The 16913-nt window shown below is 39.2% G+C and overlaps 1 protein-coding gene across 1 annotated transcript in view; it reads right to left on the bottom strand.

Moving 5' to 3' along the window:
• Positions 1–5156: 5156 nt before the first annotated feature.
• LOC307201562 (olfactory receptor 14A16-like) overlaps positions 5157–16913 on the bottom strand; it is a gene marked incomplete at both ends in the record, with an annotated part of 47183 nt that continues 35426 nt past the window's right edge. Inside the window, one exon of the mRNA XM_079950845.1 lies at positions 5157–5816. Within this exon, the coding sequence (XP_079806971.1) occupies positions 5157–5816 (660 nt within the window). The remainder of the gene's footprint in view (positions 5817–16913) is intronic.

The raw sequence follows: 16913 nt of genomic DNA, 5'->3' as shown, positions 1-16913 counted from the left end.
GCCCAAACCAAGTACTGAGTACATGTGCATGCTTCTACTTCTCAGAGGTCCAATATTGCTCTATTTGCAGTCCTTGTTTTGCTGATTTCATTTAATGTTCTAATTTTCTGAGATTGTTAATTTGGGGTTTTCATCAGCTGTACGCCATAAACATCACAATTATAACAAATAAAGGCTTGACATATCTCGCTTTGCATGTCATGAGTCTATCTCATATATTAGTTTCACCTTTTAAGTTGAATTACTGAAATAAATGAACTTTTCCACAATATTCTAATTTTCCGAGTTTCACCTGTAGGTTGATTGGATAACAGGATATCAGTATTTTAAATGAATAAATAGTAATGCCTTTTCTATATCAGAATACTCCCCCAGTTCACTGTTAACCTTGCTTGCAGAGTCACACAATAAGCGTGAGTCATCACCATCCATATCATTATGCTGTATGCCATTATTATTTTTAAAGTGTGCCATATATGTATACCACGGAAAAGTGGAACTTGTGGTTCGAGGACCCGATCACCGCGACGTGAAAAGAAGACACAGGGACACGTGATATAAGGTTAATGGGCTAGAAAAGGCCACAACTTTATTGATTACAGCAATGAAAAGGTATTGGCTTAGGCATTGGATCGCGAAACAAGTGGGTTTATTCACCAGGGGTTCATCACCTGTTGATGCTAATCCAACTATAGGCTCACCCCTGCTGTCACCGAGGGTCGTGCCATGGCCTCCCGCCAAGCAGGCATCGGACAGAATACATGACCGCCAGATTCCTTTAACGGAATACCCCTAAACATTGAAGGCATAGGCGATGGCCACACCTAGCACTTCGACACACCACAGCACATTATTCCAATGCCTAACCTACCCACCAATACCACAAAAGTTGTGACGATTGCTACGAGGTAGGCAAAAAAACCAAAAAGCCTAATGCCAAATGGAAAAACTCCTACCAGGCCCCCCGTGCAACCGGGGCGACCAACCTAAGGTCCATAGCAAGGCCAATGACCTAAGCCCTAACTCAATGGGAGTGGAGGGTGGGTGACTCACACAGGACGACGAAGAGAAATGAGGCCGGGGAGAGGCTGACGCTGCAGCATCAAGGCTGCTGGACACGGCCCCCCCCACGGCACCTGGTTGGACGGCCACCGGGGGGGCGTGAGTGCCAGCCAGGTGAGCTGGAGGCAGGGGCTACGCCCCCTGCTAGGGGCGGTGTTCAGGCTCCTGCCCACAACCACTCCCCTCTCTTTCAGGGAGGAGAGTCTTTGTCAGCACTCAAGCCATCAGTAGAGTGGCACCTTGTGTTTATTGAAGTAATAATAATAATAACAATAATTTTATTATTTGTACCCCGCCCATCTGACTGGTTGCCTCAGCCACTCTGGGCAGCTTCCAACATATTAGTATATAAAAACATAATAAAACATTACACAGTCTTTCAAGTCCATTTTGTGCTTTTTCTTTTTAAGATTTTATTTATACTTTTAATTTTACGACAAACACAAAACTAGAATTTGAATTATTCCACATCGTATTTCGACTCCCCTCTCCCCTATTTCTTGTGGTTTCTTACATTTATACTGTTTTTACTGCAATTCTAAGTTAACCTTATTTATTGTTTATCCCAGATAGTCAATATATGTTTTCTGTCACTGCACATTTTTATTTTAGTCCTCCTAATGTCTTAATTTGTTTACAATAATTTGTAAATATTCAATAAACGGTTTTCATTCTACATTAAAAAATAATCTTGATTTCTTATTCTAAAATTCCTATAATTCCTAAAAGAAAAGCCTCTGGTTTCTTAATAAAAGTTATTTTAAAAATTTTTTTCAATTCACCATATATCATTTCCCAGTAGACTTTTACCTTATTACAAGTCCACCACATATGGAAAAAGGTAACTTCTTTACCTTTACATTTCCAACAGGTATTTTATTTAGAGTTACACATTTTTGCTAATCCATTGGGTGTCAAATACCATCTATACGTCATTTTCATATACAGGTAGTTTTTCCTCAAACCATAACTTGCTTTAATCTTAGATCTATATTCCACAACCACTCCCAAGCCAACATTTCAATACTATGACCAATATTCATTGCCCGATGTATCATTGAGGATTTCACTTGTTCATCCACTCTGTGCTTCATTTTAAATCAGAAGATTAGACTGAAACTGGAGATTCGTGTTGTACCTCTACAAAGCAATGTAAAAAAAATGCAATGCCATGATGTAACTTTCTTCTTCAGATATAAGATAGATGGGAATGGCTTCAGATTCTTGGCACAATCAAACTCATTTTATTTTGTATCTCTAATACTGGAGACTGTAGGAGAAGGAACTGCTAAAGTGGTCAAACCAGTCTCTTTGTTAAGGTAATGACCCCAGCCAGCCTGCTAAGTATCCTTTTTACATGTCTTTTGACCTAGACAAGTTTGTCTAGTCTCCAGTGGAGCTATGAAGACAAAGAGATTTGACTTCTTCTCTGTGCTGAAGCTAAAGTTATGGGTTTGGGGCTCTGTGGGAACCTAATAGAGTAGAAAGATAGATTTGCCCTCACTGTCACATAACGGCCATGGCAGGTGAAGGGAGGGCCACAGGAATGAACACAGAAGACTGGTATTGGGTTGAATTAGGCCAAAACTGATTACAGGAAAGAGTTGGTTTGGCTAAGGCACTGGGCATGTATCCAGCATCAGGCAGACTGCCTTCCACCTGATAGGAATGTGGTGGGGTTGAACTTGTGTTGGACAGTGTTATGTACGGAGTTGAATAGGATCTAAAATGCAGCAGTCTGATTGGTCCTAGAACAATAGGATCCAAAATGCAGCAGTCTGATTGGTCCTAGAACAATAGGATTCAGAATGCAGCAGTCTGATTGGTCCTAGAACAATGCAGCAGTATGATTGGTCAGCAGGAGCCACCGAATCCAGCTCCAGATAGAAGTGAATCCACAACCTGATTGGCCTACAGGAGAATTCCGGAATTAGCCAATCACGTGCAGCCCATTGTGTAAATAATGTATATAAAGCAGATACTTTGAGGGAACTTCCATTCCCTCCTCACCACTATGAGCTGAATAAAGAGCATGATATCCACTCTCGACTCTGAGTATATTACAGACAGTTGCCCCCAACATGGATTGGATGCCACAACCCCACACAGGCCACCATTGTGAGAGGTGTATAGGCCCATTGGTCCCCCAGTGGACTCCTAGACAGAGTCACCCCTCCTGTAGGAGAAGAAACTGCAGTCTCTTTTTTAAGCACCCTTTTTTACATGTCTCAAGAGTTTGCTCCTCATCCCCTGCAGCTTGATGCCACATCATCCTAGGTGTAGGAATTTGTCATTGTGTAGACTTATATGGGGCTAGGAACACACAAATACATGATTAACTGAAACCTAAATTATGGCATGGGGAGGGAAGGACTCCTTAGAACCCTGAAGGAGGAGAAAGATGTGTTGGGCAATTAATGTTATGGCCCTTCCATCCTTTGCTCAGGGGTGTGTGTGTGTGTGTGTGTGTGTGTGTGTGTGTGTACTATATATTAAAAGACCAGACTCCAATATATATATATTAAATATATATATTGTATGACTAATAATAATAATAATAATAATAATAACAACAACAACACTTTTATTGATCTTGAACATTGCACTTTGTAGCCAAGACGTTGTACATCAAACAACCTTTCTTGTCAGGAAAAAAAGAAAATAAATGAAGTAAAAAGGGAGGGAAATAAGATAAAGAAAAATGATGTGTGAATGAGAAAAGGGGCAACATAACAAAACAAAATAAATAGATTGAAAGGGAAAATATAATCATTTACATTGTCATTCCAGAAATGTAAAAATAAAACCCATAGCTCAATAAATTTGTTTTCTTGATAATTATGTACAGTATTGTTTTATGTAATTATGTAAGTTTTATCGTTAAGATAAATTTGCCAGGTTTTCCTTAGCCAATGAGTTGTACCTTTTTCTTGATTTATTTTTTTTGTAAACTACTTTGAGTCTTGTTTTTTAAATAAGTGTGTGGGGGGGTATTTTTTCCATTTTTTTGAAATATACCAATTTGCTGTTAGCAGTGTAGCAACCTGCTGTAAATCAGTATTACTGACTTCAGAATGAACTTTCAAAAAGAAGAGTTATTTTAGGGTTTCTGGGAAGATCATAGCCTGTACTTCTTTCAGTATTTTCCCCCAGACATTCTTAATGTATTTTAATAAGGGATTTTTAGCGAAGAACTTATACAAATGAAAGTGATATAAAACAAACATCAAACAGCAATACATAAATAAGGCTCTTACATGAATGGTATAATTTACACAAGTGTCCTAAAATAAATAAAACAGAGCACTGTCATACTGAACTTCTATGTTTCAGATTTTGTCAGCAGACAACCTTTTCTGAAGCTTGGTATTTGTTCTGGCTTATCTCTACAGCAGTTCTTTCAAATGTATTGACACTTGGGAACTAAAACTTGCAGCTAAAACAAAAACATCAACTAACAAGAACTTACAGTGTTGCAGACATTCCTAACTCATTTTAAAACTTATGGGGAACATCATAAGATTCAGGGCCTTAGAGAAAGGAGACAACAGGCATAACCCAAATTACTCTGAGATAATGAATTTGCTGCCCATAATAGTGGCCACGTCTTGCCTCAAATGTCCCACTGAGTATGTGCAACCTTGTTATACTGCTATACATAAGTGGATTACCTTCTGCCCTCGTAACAACATGTAGTAGATTCCAGGTAAGTATCCCAGAGGCATTAAAGAGATGTCAGAAATTTGTTCTAAGAGTGGCACTCAACCTCTCATGAAAAAATATTTATTTGTTCACTGGCAAATAGTCTCTTGGTAGACTTGTCTTACCTGGAAGGAAGCATTCACGTTTTTCAAAATGTCTCTGGGCTTTTAATGGAGGAATTTGGGGGCAATTGGAGAGAAACATGTATATATACCAAAATGTTTATATGCATTTAATTTAGCGGATGCCAATCCTAACCTAAACCTAAACTCCCATCATCCTTTACCATTGTCCACACAGACTGAAAGTGATGAAAGTTGAAGTCAGATGGAAGTCATCAGGTTGGCTAAAGTATAAGTTTGTATGAAGAGCTATCACCAAGAAGTTTGTGCTTAGGGATGAAATTCAGAAAAGGGATTCTTAGAAGAGCCCTTCAGATTCAACATTTTCCACAGGGCAACCTTGATATCTTTGTTCCTCAAGCTGTAGATCAGTGGATTCATCAGGGGTGGAACCACAGAATATATAACTGCAAACGCCAAATCCAGATCAGATTGTGAATTAGTGGGAAGCCTGAGGTAGGCAAAAATTCCAGTGAATACAAACATGGAGACCACAATAAGGTGGGGAAGGCACGTGGAGAAGGCCTTTTGCCTTCCCTGCACCGAGGGAATTCTCAGCACTGTAGTGAAGATTTGGACATACGTTACAATGATGAAAATGAAGCAACTGAGCACTATGCTAACACTCAGCACGAGAACACCAACTTCAACTAGGTATAAATCAGTGCAGGAGATCTTGAGCAACTGTGGGATTTCACAGAAGAACTGATCAACCACATTAGAGCAGAAGGAGTTTGCAAAAGTGCTACTTGTGTGTACTATTCCATAGACAAGGCCGCTTATCCACGCACTTGCAACCATTTTCATACAGGCTATTTTGTTCATTATTGTCTCATACCGCAGCGGGTTGCAAATGGCAACATAGCGATCATGTGCCATCACTGTGAGGAGGGCAAAATCTGATGCTACAAAAAAGAGTAGGAAGAAAACCTGGGCAACACATCCAGAATGAGAAATCAATCTGGTATTAAAGAAAGAATTAACTATGGATTTAGGTATAGCTACAGAAATTGAACCAAGGTCCAGCATTGCTAGGTTCATCAGGAAGAAGTACATGGGAGTGTGGAGGTGATTGTCAGAGACTATTGCAGATATGATGAGAAAATTTCCAGTCACAGTTGCTAAGTACAATGCCAGGAATACAAAGAAGTGCAAGAGCTGCAGCTCTCGAATCTCAGAGAACTCTAGCAGTAGAAAATGGGACACGAAACTCATGTTGGCTGTAGTTTCCATCATTACAAATTGTATGCTATGTCAAAGAAAAGGAAAAGATATAGATACATGTAACACTTCACTAAAATCTGCCAAATACAGAAGTTAAGCAATGGTACTTGATTTGCATTCATGTCAACATTTGTGGTCTAGGTGCTGGGTAGCATGGGTCTTGCCTGAGATACTTGAGGAATTCAATTTCTGTGAATTCTGAGGTGAACTCAGTTGATCTACCCCTGCTAGACTTTTGTGCAGATCATGCCAAGATTATCCTTTACATTCTGCATTCTTTTGAATTCTGCAATACAGTTCCAACTCAACGCCCCCCCCCCCGAAAAAAAACACCTCTACTGGAATGTGTATTTGGATACAATATATTTAGAAATGCATATACTGATGTAAGATGTATAAGTATACATTTTATATCCATGTATGCATTTCTAAATATATTGTATCCAAATACATACCATATTTGGATTTAAGTAAAGATATACGTTATATAAAAATACTTTACAGTGGTACCTTGGTTTACAACCATGATCCGTTCTGGAGGTTCGGTTGTAAACCAAAACAGGTTGTAACCCAAGGCACGCTTTCGCCGATGTCGCCTCCAAAAAAGAATGGGTTGTAATCCAAAAAAAGGGACACGCATCCAGGTTTGATGTGGTTGTAATCCAAAATGGTTGTAAACCAAAGTACCATTGTATAATAAAATAGAAGTTGGAATCCAGATCGTAGTCTGGGAGTACTCCTACATTCCAATTTATCACTAGCAGTGGTTCCCAACCTTTTTTTGGGGCCAAGGTACACCTAAGCATCTCTAAAATCCTGATTCCCTCCCCCCCCCGACATATAATTCTTATTATTCAAAAAGTGAACTCCTATTCACATGGAGGAAGTCTAAAAGGCCATTGACTTGGTCTGACTCATTCTCAGATTGCCCCCCTTAAAAATGAAAATGCTCCCCTCTTGGGCTTGTGCCCCACGTTGGGAACCACGGCACTAGAGTCTCAAGTCTCTGTAGCCAGGGGTGCTTATGCCTGGTTGGCATATGACCATTATTGGGCCATGATAGCATAGCCTCAGTTGTCCATGCTCTAATGACCTCCTATGTAAGTTATTTAAAATGTACTCTGCATGGGGCTGCTCTTGAAGATGGTCCAGGAGCTACAGTTAGTGCAGAAAATAGCTGCTAAGTTGGTAAGCGCAACAGTCTGATTGGACCATGTGTCCAAATGTGTTTTGGCTTTAACAACCCTCTGCACTGGGGTATGTATATTGTAAAAGCAGTGCTTTTACATGTCTCAGTATGTGTTTCAACAGCCGTCCTTTATTACAATATGATTATATATCTCCAAGTTTGCAGCAGCATGCGTGAGCCCAGTTACACGCTATATCAAGCCTAGTTTTCCCCAATAGCTCCTCTGGCATAAGTTACAATGCTTCCTATTAGGATTGCTCTGCCTATGCTCTGTAAAAGACCACTCTATTTCTATTAACAGAATGCTCTAATTAAACTAGCAGTACAAACACAAAATGCTTCACTTGAGCCCAGGATAACCATTTTTAATTTTCTAATTTCAGTGAGTTCAGCGTTAACATAAATATCTTCCCAAAATAGTTTTTCTGACTATAGTAGTTCTTAACTGAGTGGATCTTGCCCTAATAGTTAAACTCAAAGTGTACTGAAAGTTGTGCAGAATTTCGAATGCGCTACAGCCCCACCAATTTCACATGGGTTTGCACCCCTTATTCTGCAAAGAGGCTTTTCATAGGTTACAAACTGCTGCCTGAACTTACTTAAGGCAAATTATGTTAGGATTCAAACAAGAGTTTTTAGTGGCTACAAACTCACCAAGTCAGAACCACAAAGGCATACCATAATTAAGCTCCAATCAATTATAGCCATTATAAGAGTTTCCTTACTGCTTTCCCAAGATATCTGAATGTTTCAATTTCATTTCATTTTACAGTGCAGTCTAAACCCAGGCTTTACCGAAATGATGGAATTTGGATTTGGTAGATCTCGGGCATTCCCATCTGAGCTGGGGCTATGCTAGCATATGTTCTTTACCCCACCTGAGCTAGAAGTATACTGGCATAAGTCCCTCAACCTCAGCTCCAAAAGGCAGATTTCCGTGAACAATGAAGCTGCCCACAGAAAACTACACTAGCAATTTCTAAATTTTCATTATATAAATAACTCACCATCTTCTTTCTAGACAATGCAGTCACCAGATGCAGCTTCTTCATTTGCTGCTTCCAAGTGATGTGTATCTGTCTAGCTATCTGGGATGTTTTGAAGTTCTTCAGCTCTTCTTTGTTTTGAGACTCATGAAGATCTTTTTAAACGGATGATACAAATTTGTTACCCTGAGGCAGAGTTTTGTTAATCAGTTTATGTGAACCTTGAGCCTTGGTCCCAAGAGCCCCAAATAATTCCCCCAGATAAGCATGCAGATAAAAGTTAACTTACCTGCACTGTGCACTATTTCAAAGTTATCTACTCCTCACAATGTCTCTTTCTGTACTACAATAAAGATGTAAAGGCTCATTGGTAACTAGCGTAAGGATGGCCCTCTATTTGAATAGTTGTCAGAGGGCAGTGCTTTTATGTTCTCTATTTGATATCTACTTACAATTACTGGGTGCCAAGATCCAGGTTTGGGGCAAGTATACACTTCGGTGAAAGAATCCCGGCAGAGATTTAAAGTCACAAAATATGCAGGAAAGTAAAGTATAGAAATATAGGCTGCTTGACCTTTAAAATATACCCTTCAAAGTGAGTTCCAAAGTTTCATTTTCTCTCAGCATAGGAAAATACCACATTTTTGTAAGTTAAAAATTGGTTTCCATGTAAACTTTTCAAAGGTCAGGTTCACATGTTTTTCCATACATCGGTCAAAAAAGTTGCACACGCAGTAAAATCAGGCTTAGTTGCAAAGTAGTGAAAGTTATTGGTACAGAAACTCAATAGTTCCTACACTTTCCTACACTGAGGGAAAGTTCCGTACCTATAATGTAATGTATAGTTTCAGTTGTAGATAAATATAAAACGTTATTAAACCCATTTAGAGAATAGGTTGTCAATGGCAGAAATCCAAATGAATTTCCCCCAAAATTGTCTATGGGGGGTATTACTTGAAATACTTAGGTAGGCAATAAATGAAACACCAATTTAATAATTAAAGGCATTTATTTGCTAAACAAGAACAAAACGAAGCAAAGTATATAAATTCAGATAGCTTTGAGTTACTGGGAAATTTCCTCCAGAGCAGCAGCGCATCATTTTACTCCTTCGGTCAAAGGCTGGCATTGGTATCTCTTTAAGCAGGGGCACTACTGGTCCTAATATACTATCTGAGTGTGAGAATATGGAAGACAGCCACATTCTTGTGGTCAACCAGGGAAAGGACCAATGACTTACATCAAAAGGTTGGCAAGCTGCCATCTCCACTGTCAGTCTAATATGCACTTATCCCTATCATGTCCATGATCTTGCTAACCCATAAATCAATGACAAATCTTGGCAATCAGCCCAGATTGACCCCATGTACTGATAAGATACACCACCACAATCATGCCAGTTATCTCTATAGTCCAAAAATAAGCTTGCATTCCATTATATGACGTCTACCACATATAGTTAATTCCTCAAAACATGCAGCTTAAAATGTCAAAAAATTGCAGTGGCTGTCCATTAGCTAAGCAGGTTCAAGTTTTATACATGTCCTACATAAGACCCCAGAGGTGTAACTTGCCAAATATACCATTTGTCTGATAACAAATGTTGGAAATGTAAAGAAAATGATGGAACATTCTTTCACCTCTGGTGGACTTGCTCGAGAGTGAAGGCCTTTTGGGAAATGATATATAATGAGTTGAAAAAGGTATTTAAGTATACCTTTACTAAGAAACCAGAGGCCTTCCTTTTGGGTATTGTCGACCAGAAGGTGTTAAAGAAGGACCGAACATTTTTTATGTATGCAACAACGGCAGCAAGGATACTCATCGCTAAGCACTGGAAAACTCAAGATCTACCCACACTGGAAGAGTGGCAGATGCAACTGATAGACTATATGGAACTAGCCGAGATGACTGGCAGAATCCGAGACCTGGGAGAAGAGAAGGTTGAAGAAGATTGGAAGAAATTTAAGATTTACTTAAAAAAGCATTGTAATTTGGTTGAATGTTAAGATGGAGGCTAGATCATAAATAATTGACCACCACTAAATTAGATGCAATTAGGATGATAAGTGAGATTGAGGGAAAACCATAAACCTTTGGGAGAACTATTAGATTATATTCTAAATGAATGGGACATAAGAATGTAAACAAGATGATAAATTGCGGGCAAGAATTGACAAAGATGCAAGTGGGAGCGGAAGACGTGAGGGAGTCCAAAGAAGTTAAGAAATTATGTTATGATATATGTTACATTGTTTATTATATTTGCATTTATGTTAAAAAATCTTAATAAAAATTGATTTAAAAAAAAAAGACCCCAGAGGTGTAATATGTTCAAATGCCACTCTTTCCACGTGATCACAAGATGCCTTGAATATTTTACAATACACCTACATCACCCTTTTGTTTTGATGATCAATGGGGCAGTGAGAACTGTCATGAGTTACTTGGACTTGGACTTGCCTGTGTACTAAGAATGCCAGAGGAAGCTGTTCTTCATATTTCATCTTTAGAGGGAAAACACCATGTATGATGATGATGATGATGATGATGATGAAAGAATTTCAATTATAAAGAAATAAAGTGATACAGAGAAAAAAGGGGGGAAGTGATGGAGAGAAGAACAAAGATATGTATAAGAAAAATACACAGAGGTACCTTGGTTTAAGAACAATTTAGTTTATGAACAACTTGGATTAAGAATGCAGCAAACCCGGAAGTACATAGGTGTTTTGGTTTCTGAACTTTGCCTTGGAAGCAGAACATGTTCCGCTTCCTGTTGAGTGTGTTCCATTTGTAAATCGAGTCCCCCGCTGCTATGGGAAAGCACACCTTGGTTTAAGAACACTTTGGTTTAAGAACAGACTTCTGGGACAGATTAAGTTCATAAACCAAGATACCACTGCATTTAGAAAAATGCAATGTACTTTACTCCCATACATTCTGTCCACAACCTGTAAACTCTGAAACAAAAATAGCATTCTAGGCAATACATTCATCTTAATAACAGCAATTCAGCCTAACAAGGAAAGTTTCAAATTTGACCATATTTCTAGATCTTTCTTTACTTCTGTCCAACATTTATCATAGTTGTCTTTAAATAGATTCACATTCTTAGATGTCATGTTTATCCCTAAATATTTCACTTTCTTAGCCACCATTAATCCTGTCTCACTTTGGAACCTCTCTTTTTCTGCAATTGTTAGATATTTCTCCAAGACTTTAGTTTTTTGCTTATTCAGCTTAAATCCTGCTACCTGACCAAAAAATTGAATTAATTCTAAAACTCTTTTCGTACTAGTGTCTGGCTCTTGTAAGGTCAATACTAAATCGTCTGCAAAAGCCCTCAATTTATATTGTTTAGCTCCGACCTGAATTCCTTTAACCAGCTGGTCCCCCCTGATCATATTTAACAAAACCTCCAAGACTGATATAAAAAGTAATGGGGATATTGGGCACCCCTGTCGTGTCCCTTTTTCTATAGAAAGTTCTTCAGTAACCACATTGTTTACAATTAACTTTGCTTTTTGTTCAGAATATATTGCTCCTATACCATTTTCAAAACCTTGACCTACCCCCATCCCATGGAGATTCTTCTTCATAAAACTCCAAGAAATATTGTCAAAGGCTTTCTCCGCGTCCACAAATATTAATACTGCCTTCGTATTAATGTTAACTTCTAGCAGTTCCATAATGTCTATTATATTTCTCACATTGTCTGACAAATGTCTCCCTGGGAGAAAGCCAGCCTGGTCCTTATGAATCTCTTCCACCAGCACCTTCTTCAGTCTTTTCGCTAAAATGTCAGCAAATATTTTGTAATCCACATTAAGTAATGATATAGGGCGGTAGTTCTTAATCTGGTTCTTTTCAGTCTCAGTTTTTGGTATAAGCGTAATAAATGCTTCTTTCCACGATTCAGGTGCCTTTCCCCCCTCTAAAATCTCATTGCAGACCTCCTTCAGTGGTTGTACTAACCATTCCTTCAAAGCTTTGTAATATCTGGAAGTCAATCCATCTGGTCCTGGAGATTTCCCCAGTTGCATATTTTGAATGGCACCCTCTATTTCTTGTTCTGTTATTTTCTCATTCAAGACCATTGTACTTTGTTGTGAATTTTTTTGTAATACATATTTCTTAAGAAAGTCATCTATTTCTCCTTCTTTCTCCGGCCCTCGTGCATATAGTCTCCTGAAATAACTCTGACAACAATTACTAATCTCATTTGGTTTATAGATATTCTTTCCTTCCACCTCCAAATTTGTGACTGTGTTCAGTTTTTGTCTCTTCTTCAATTGCCATGCTAGAAGTTTCCCACATTTGTCTGCTGATTCAAATGTCTTTTGTCTCATTTGTTTAATTTTCCATTCTATCTCTTGATTCATCAATTCCATATACTGCAACTGGTAAAATTTAATTTCTCTCAAGATCTCATGAGACTTTGGTTTTGACCTCAGTTTCTTTTCACCTTCTTTTATCTTTTCCAAAATCTTATCTTTCTTCTCATTTTGTTTTTTCCTCTTTAAGGAATTCTGTTGTATTAGGAAACCTCGCATCACGGCCTTACTTGTGTCCCAAATTACTCTTTTCTCCACCTCTGTCTTCAGATTTATCTCGAAGTAGTCTTTCAAAGTTTTTTGGGCCTTTTTAAGGATCTCATCGTCTCTAAATAGGGTGTCATTCATTCTCCATCTGAAGGAACCAGCTGTTGTCAATTTCATCTCCATCTTTCGGGCATTATGGTCGGAGCAAGTCTTTGGGCAGATTTCTACTTTTTTTATCTTTGGAGCCATCCCACTAGTAACCCATATTTGATCAATTCTTGTCCATGTCATTTTTGCTTCGGAGAAGAAGGTTCCCTCTCTCTCAAGAGGGTTCCTTGTTCTCCAGATATCAATCAAGTCCATATTTTCAGTCATTTCAAAGAAAGTCTTTGATAATCTCCCATCTTTAGAGACCACCTGTCTTTGTGCTTTATCCATGTTTGTGGAAACCACACCGTTCATATCTCCCATCATAATTACATTATAATCCAAATAATCCATTAGAGTCTCATGCAACTTCTTAAAAAATTCTGCCTTCCCTTCATTCGGTGCATAGATTCCAACTGTCAGATATTTTTCTCCTTGGACCTGTATTTCAATTGCCAGGAATCTGCCTTGTTCATCTTTAAAAATCAACTTTGGGGCCAGCTTTTCCTTTGCATAGATCACCACTCCTCTTTTCTTTACTTTATCTGATGAAATAAATTCCTGTCCTAATCTTTTATTTATAAGCAATTTTCTATGTGCCCTAGTCACGTGGGTTTCTTGTAAACAGATCAGATCCAATTGTTCTCTTTTCAAAATATGAAAAACCTCACGCCTTTTTCTGGGAAGGTTCAGTCCATTACAGTTCCAGCTTAGAAGTTGCAGAGCCATCTTGTTATCTAATTGGTTGCTCCTCCAGCTGCTCCCTGCAGCTGTTCTTCCTCTGTCGGTGGTTTAAGTCCAAATGTTAGATTCAGGATATCTGCTTCTGATGTCTGTTCCACCACTCCCTTCTGAAGGTCCTCCTCGTTTCTTTCCAAAAAATGTTCTTTATCTTGCACTATTCTTATTTTTACTTTCTTTCCTTTGTAGTTAAAGGACAAACCTTGTGGAACTCCCACCTGAAAGGTAAATTGTTCTTTTTCAGCAGGTAAACCAAGTCCTTATAATGAGCTCTTGCCTCCAGAATGTATTTAGGGATGTCCTTGTAAATTTGCACGTAAGCGTCTTCAATTTCTAAAGTTCTTTGATAATGTAGGTTTAATATTTTATCTCTTTCCTCTTTAGATCTTAAAGTTATCAGACAATCCCTTGGTATCTTTCTGTTTTGCCTCCTACCCAGTCTGAAGGCAGCTGTTATCTTAAATTCTTCTTCCTCCAGGTTTACCTGCCAAAATTCCGAAAACTCTTTTGTGAGAAAGTCCACCAAGTTGTCCTTTTCGCTTTCAGGGACTAGTCTCAATCTCAAATTCCTCTCCTTCCTCTGTAATTCCCACAAAGACATGGTCACCTCATGTTCATTCAGCTTTTTACAAACTGGTATTAATTTTTCCTGGGTCGTTTCTGCAGTAATTTTAGCTTCTTCAGCAATTTTTCGAGTTGTAGAACTTTCTTCAATCAATTTATTTATACTCTCTGTATTAGATGTAATGCTTTTTAGTATTCAAATCTAATTTTGTTGAAAGTTCTGTCAGCTGTTTAGTATTTTCTGTACTCTGCTTTGTCAGGGCTTCTAAGGATTCACTTATTTTAACTAATGCTTGTGTCACTGGATCCATAGATATGTTTGTAGCTTTTTCCTGCCCAGCTGCGCCTGCCGGCAATATGCTTGATATTGAGCCCCTTTTCTTTTGTGCAATTTTGCTCTTAGCTCTTGTTATCTCATCTGTTGGGCCACTCATGTCCCAAGGTCGTTCCCACAGGAGCAGCTTTTGAATGGAAAAATCCACTGACTTGTTCTTTACAGCCTATTTGCAACTGTTTCCCCTTAGCCCTCTAGAGGGGGTAATCCAAAGCATCCAACAAGCAGAAAAACAAAGAAACAGAGAGTCCCCCCCAAAAAATTATTAGCAACAATCTTCAAATATATCCAAGCTGTCGGTCAATAGTTGCTATAAAGTCCCAAACTTGTAACAAATAGAGTCCCAACTTTGTAACAAATCTCAAATGACAGTTCACCTCGGTGCCTTACTCAGGCAGTCCGTTCCAAGAGTCTAAAACAGCAGAAAGACTTTTTTTCCTTTGCTTTTTTCCCATGCAGGTTAAACAAAGTCCATCTCACTTCCCCCTTGCTCCTGCTTGCTAGGGGGAAGTTCAAGTTCAATGTCCAGGTTAAATAATTTTCAGATTGATTTTTCATCCAATTTCAGCTTTATAATTTTGTTGCTTTAGCTGTCATGCAGTCCGGGGAAGGCAGACTTCCTTTATTTTTACCTTTCCCGTTTTCGGCCAAATTCCAAGGGTATTTTGTAAATCCCAGTAAGCCTCTCAGTCCTACTTACGGGTATTCAACTTCAGTTCCAAATTTCAGGAAGGAATCGGCGCTCTCCGCTAATGGCGACGCGGCTTCACTCCACGGGCTGGGTAGCGACTCTCAGCACAGCGCACACCCGATGCCGCTCCGGAGCCTTTAAAAAGGCTCTTTTGCAGTAAAGGGGGGCGCAAATGGTGCCCACCGAGTCTCCTTGCTCACAGGCTTCCGCGCCTGTGATTTTTGAGGGTCTCCGCTTCGCCGTAGCAGTCAGACCCGAACTCGTGAAGCAGTCCTCCTCCGGAGCTCGAAGGGAGGACCGCCATTAAGCGCTGGCGCCGACCGGAAGTCTCGATAAATGGATAATTTGGGGGAAGCCAATATCTCCTCCCATTTCCCTCCCTGGTTTGTGATATTGGGATCTAATATTTGATCAAACGTCTCTGTTTCCTATCCAGCTACCCTGTTCCTCAGAGCAGGAAAGCATAAGGTGAACAGTTTAAAATCTAGGGAGGTGCTATGAATATGACCATTAACAGTAGCAGAAGACAGAACATGTGAAACCTTAAAGTGGGTATTTCTGAGTCAAATTACCTTTCCCTATGACCCATGATTTTTTCGGCAGAGAAGGGGCAATAAGAGAAAGTAGGCATCTCTTTGTGTTTTCAGTGATTAGAAAAGAATGAGAAAGTTGTATGATATATTTTTCTTGGGAGAGGACAAAAGGAGCTTTTTTTTATTCCCATTTCGTGATGGGCTATTCCAAAACAGAATATCAAGCTCTAACTATATTTGTAACATGGGGGATATTCAGTAATCCATTTATTTTTGTTGGTGACACTTCCAAGAGAGTGAGTTAGATTGAGAAAACGGTGCAGTGAGAAAGTCCTGCAATCTGGTCTAATTTGCTACATTTTCATCACCTTCAAGAAGTTCCATGCCTGTAATGTGATTTATCTTTTAAGCTGTAGATTGTTTATCAACAGTAGTAATCCATATGAATTTCTTCTCAGATTGGCTCATGTGTGTGCATGCAAACATTATTGCCTTACTAGAAATGTTTACTAGAGGGAAGTGTGCAGATTTGAAGTTCTTCCAAAGCTGGATTGGAAATGCAGTAGGCAGAGTATCAGAATGAAGAACTGAGTTCAAATCCCCCTCAGCCTCCCCCTGCCCCCAAATACATACACTGTGGTTGTATTTGAAGCTGTTGCATTAGAAATGCATTAGGGGATATGATACTGTACATTGTCATTCAGTGTAATGTGCAAAGATATGATACTGTCAGGCATCGGAGGATCCAACACCCACGGTAGTTTGCCTAGAACGGATAAGACAAGGAAGTTCTTACCATTTGCTTTTTATTCAATATTCACAGAGAGAAGCTTAGAAATACAGCCTCTTGGAATAATGGTGTTGTGCCAAGTAAATCTCCACCCCCCTTCTCTCTTACTCATTCGTCAACAGCACCACCACCCTTACGGTTGCTGTTTAAGGCCATCTGTCTCCAAGCCCTTTTAATGTTCTCCGGGTTCTGGGAGATGGTGGGTCTGGAATGCATTCTACTGATAACGTGTCTGCCAGCTGCTCTGGCTCTTCCTCCTCCTCTCCCTTTATTTCCCCTCATCT

This window comes from Podarcis cretensis (genome assembly GCF_951804945.1).
Source record: "Podarcis cretensis genome assembly, chromosome: 13".
In the NCBI taxonomy this organism is placed as follows: Eukaryota; Metazoa; Chordata; class Lepidosauria; order Squamata; family Lacertidae; genus Podarcis; species Podarcis cretensis.
Note: the sequence above shows the minus strand (reverse complement) of the source record. Positions and strands in the feature narration are given on the sequence as shown.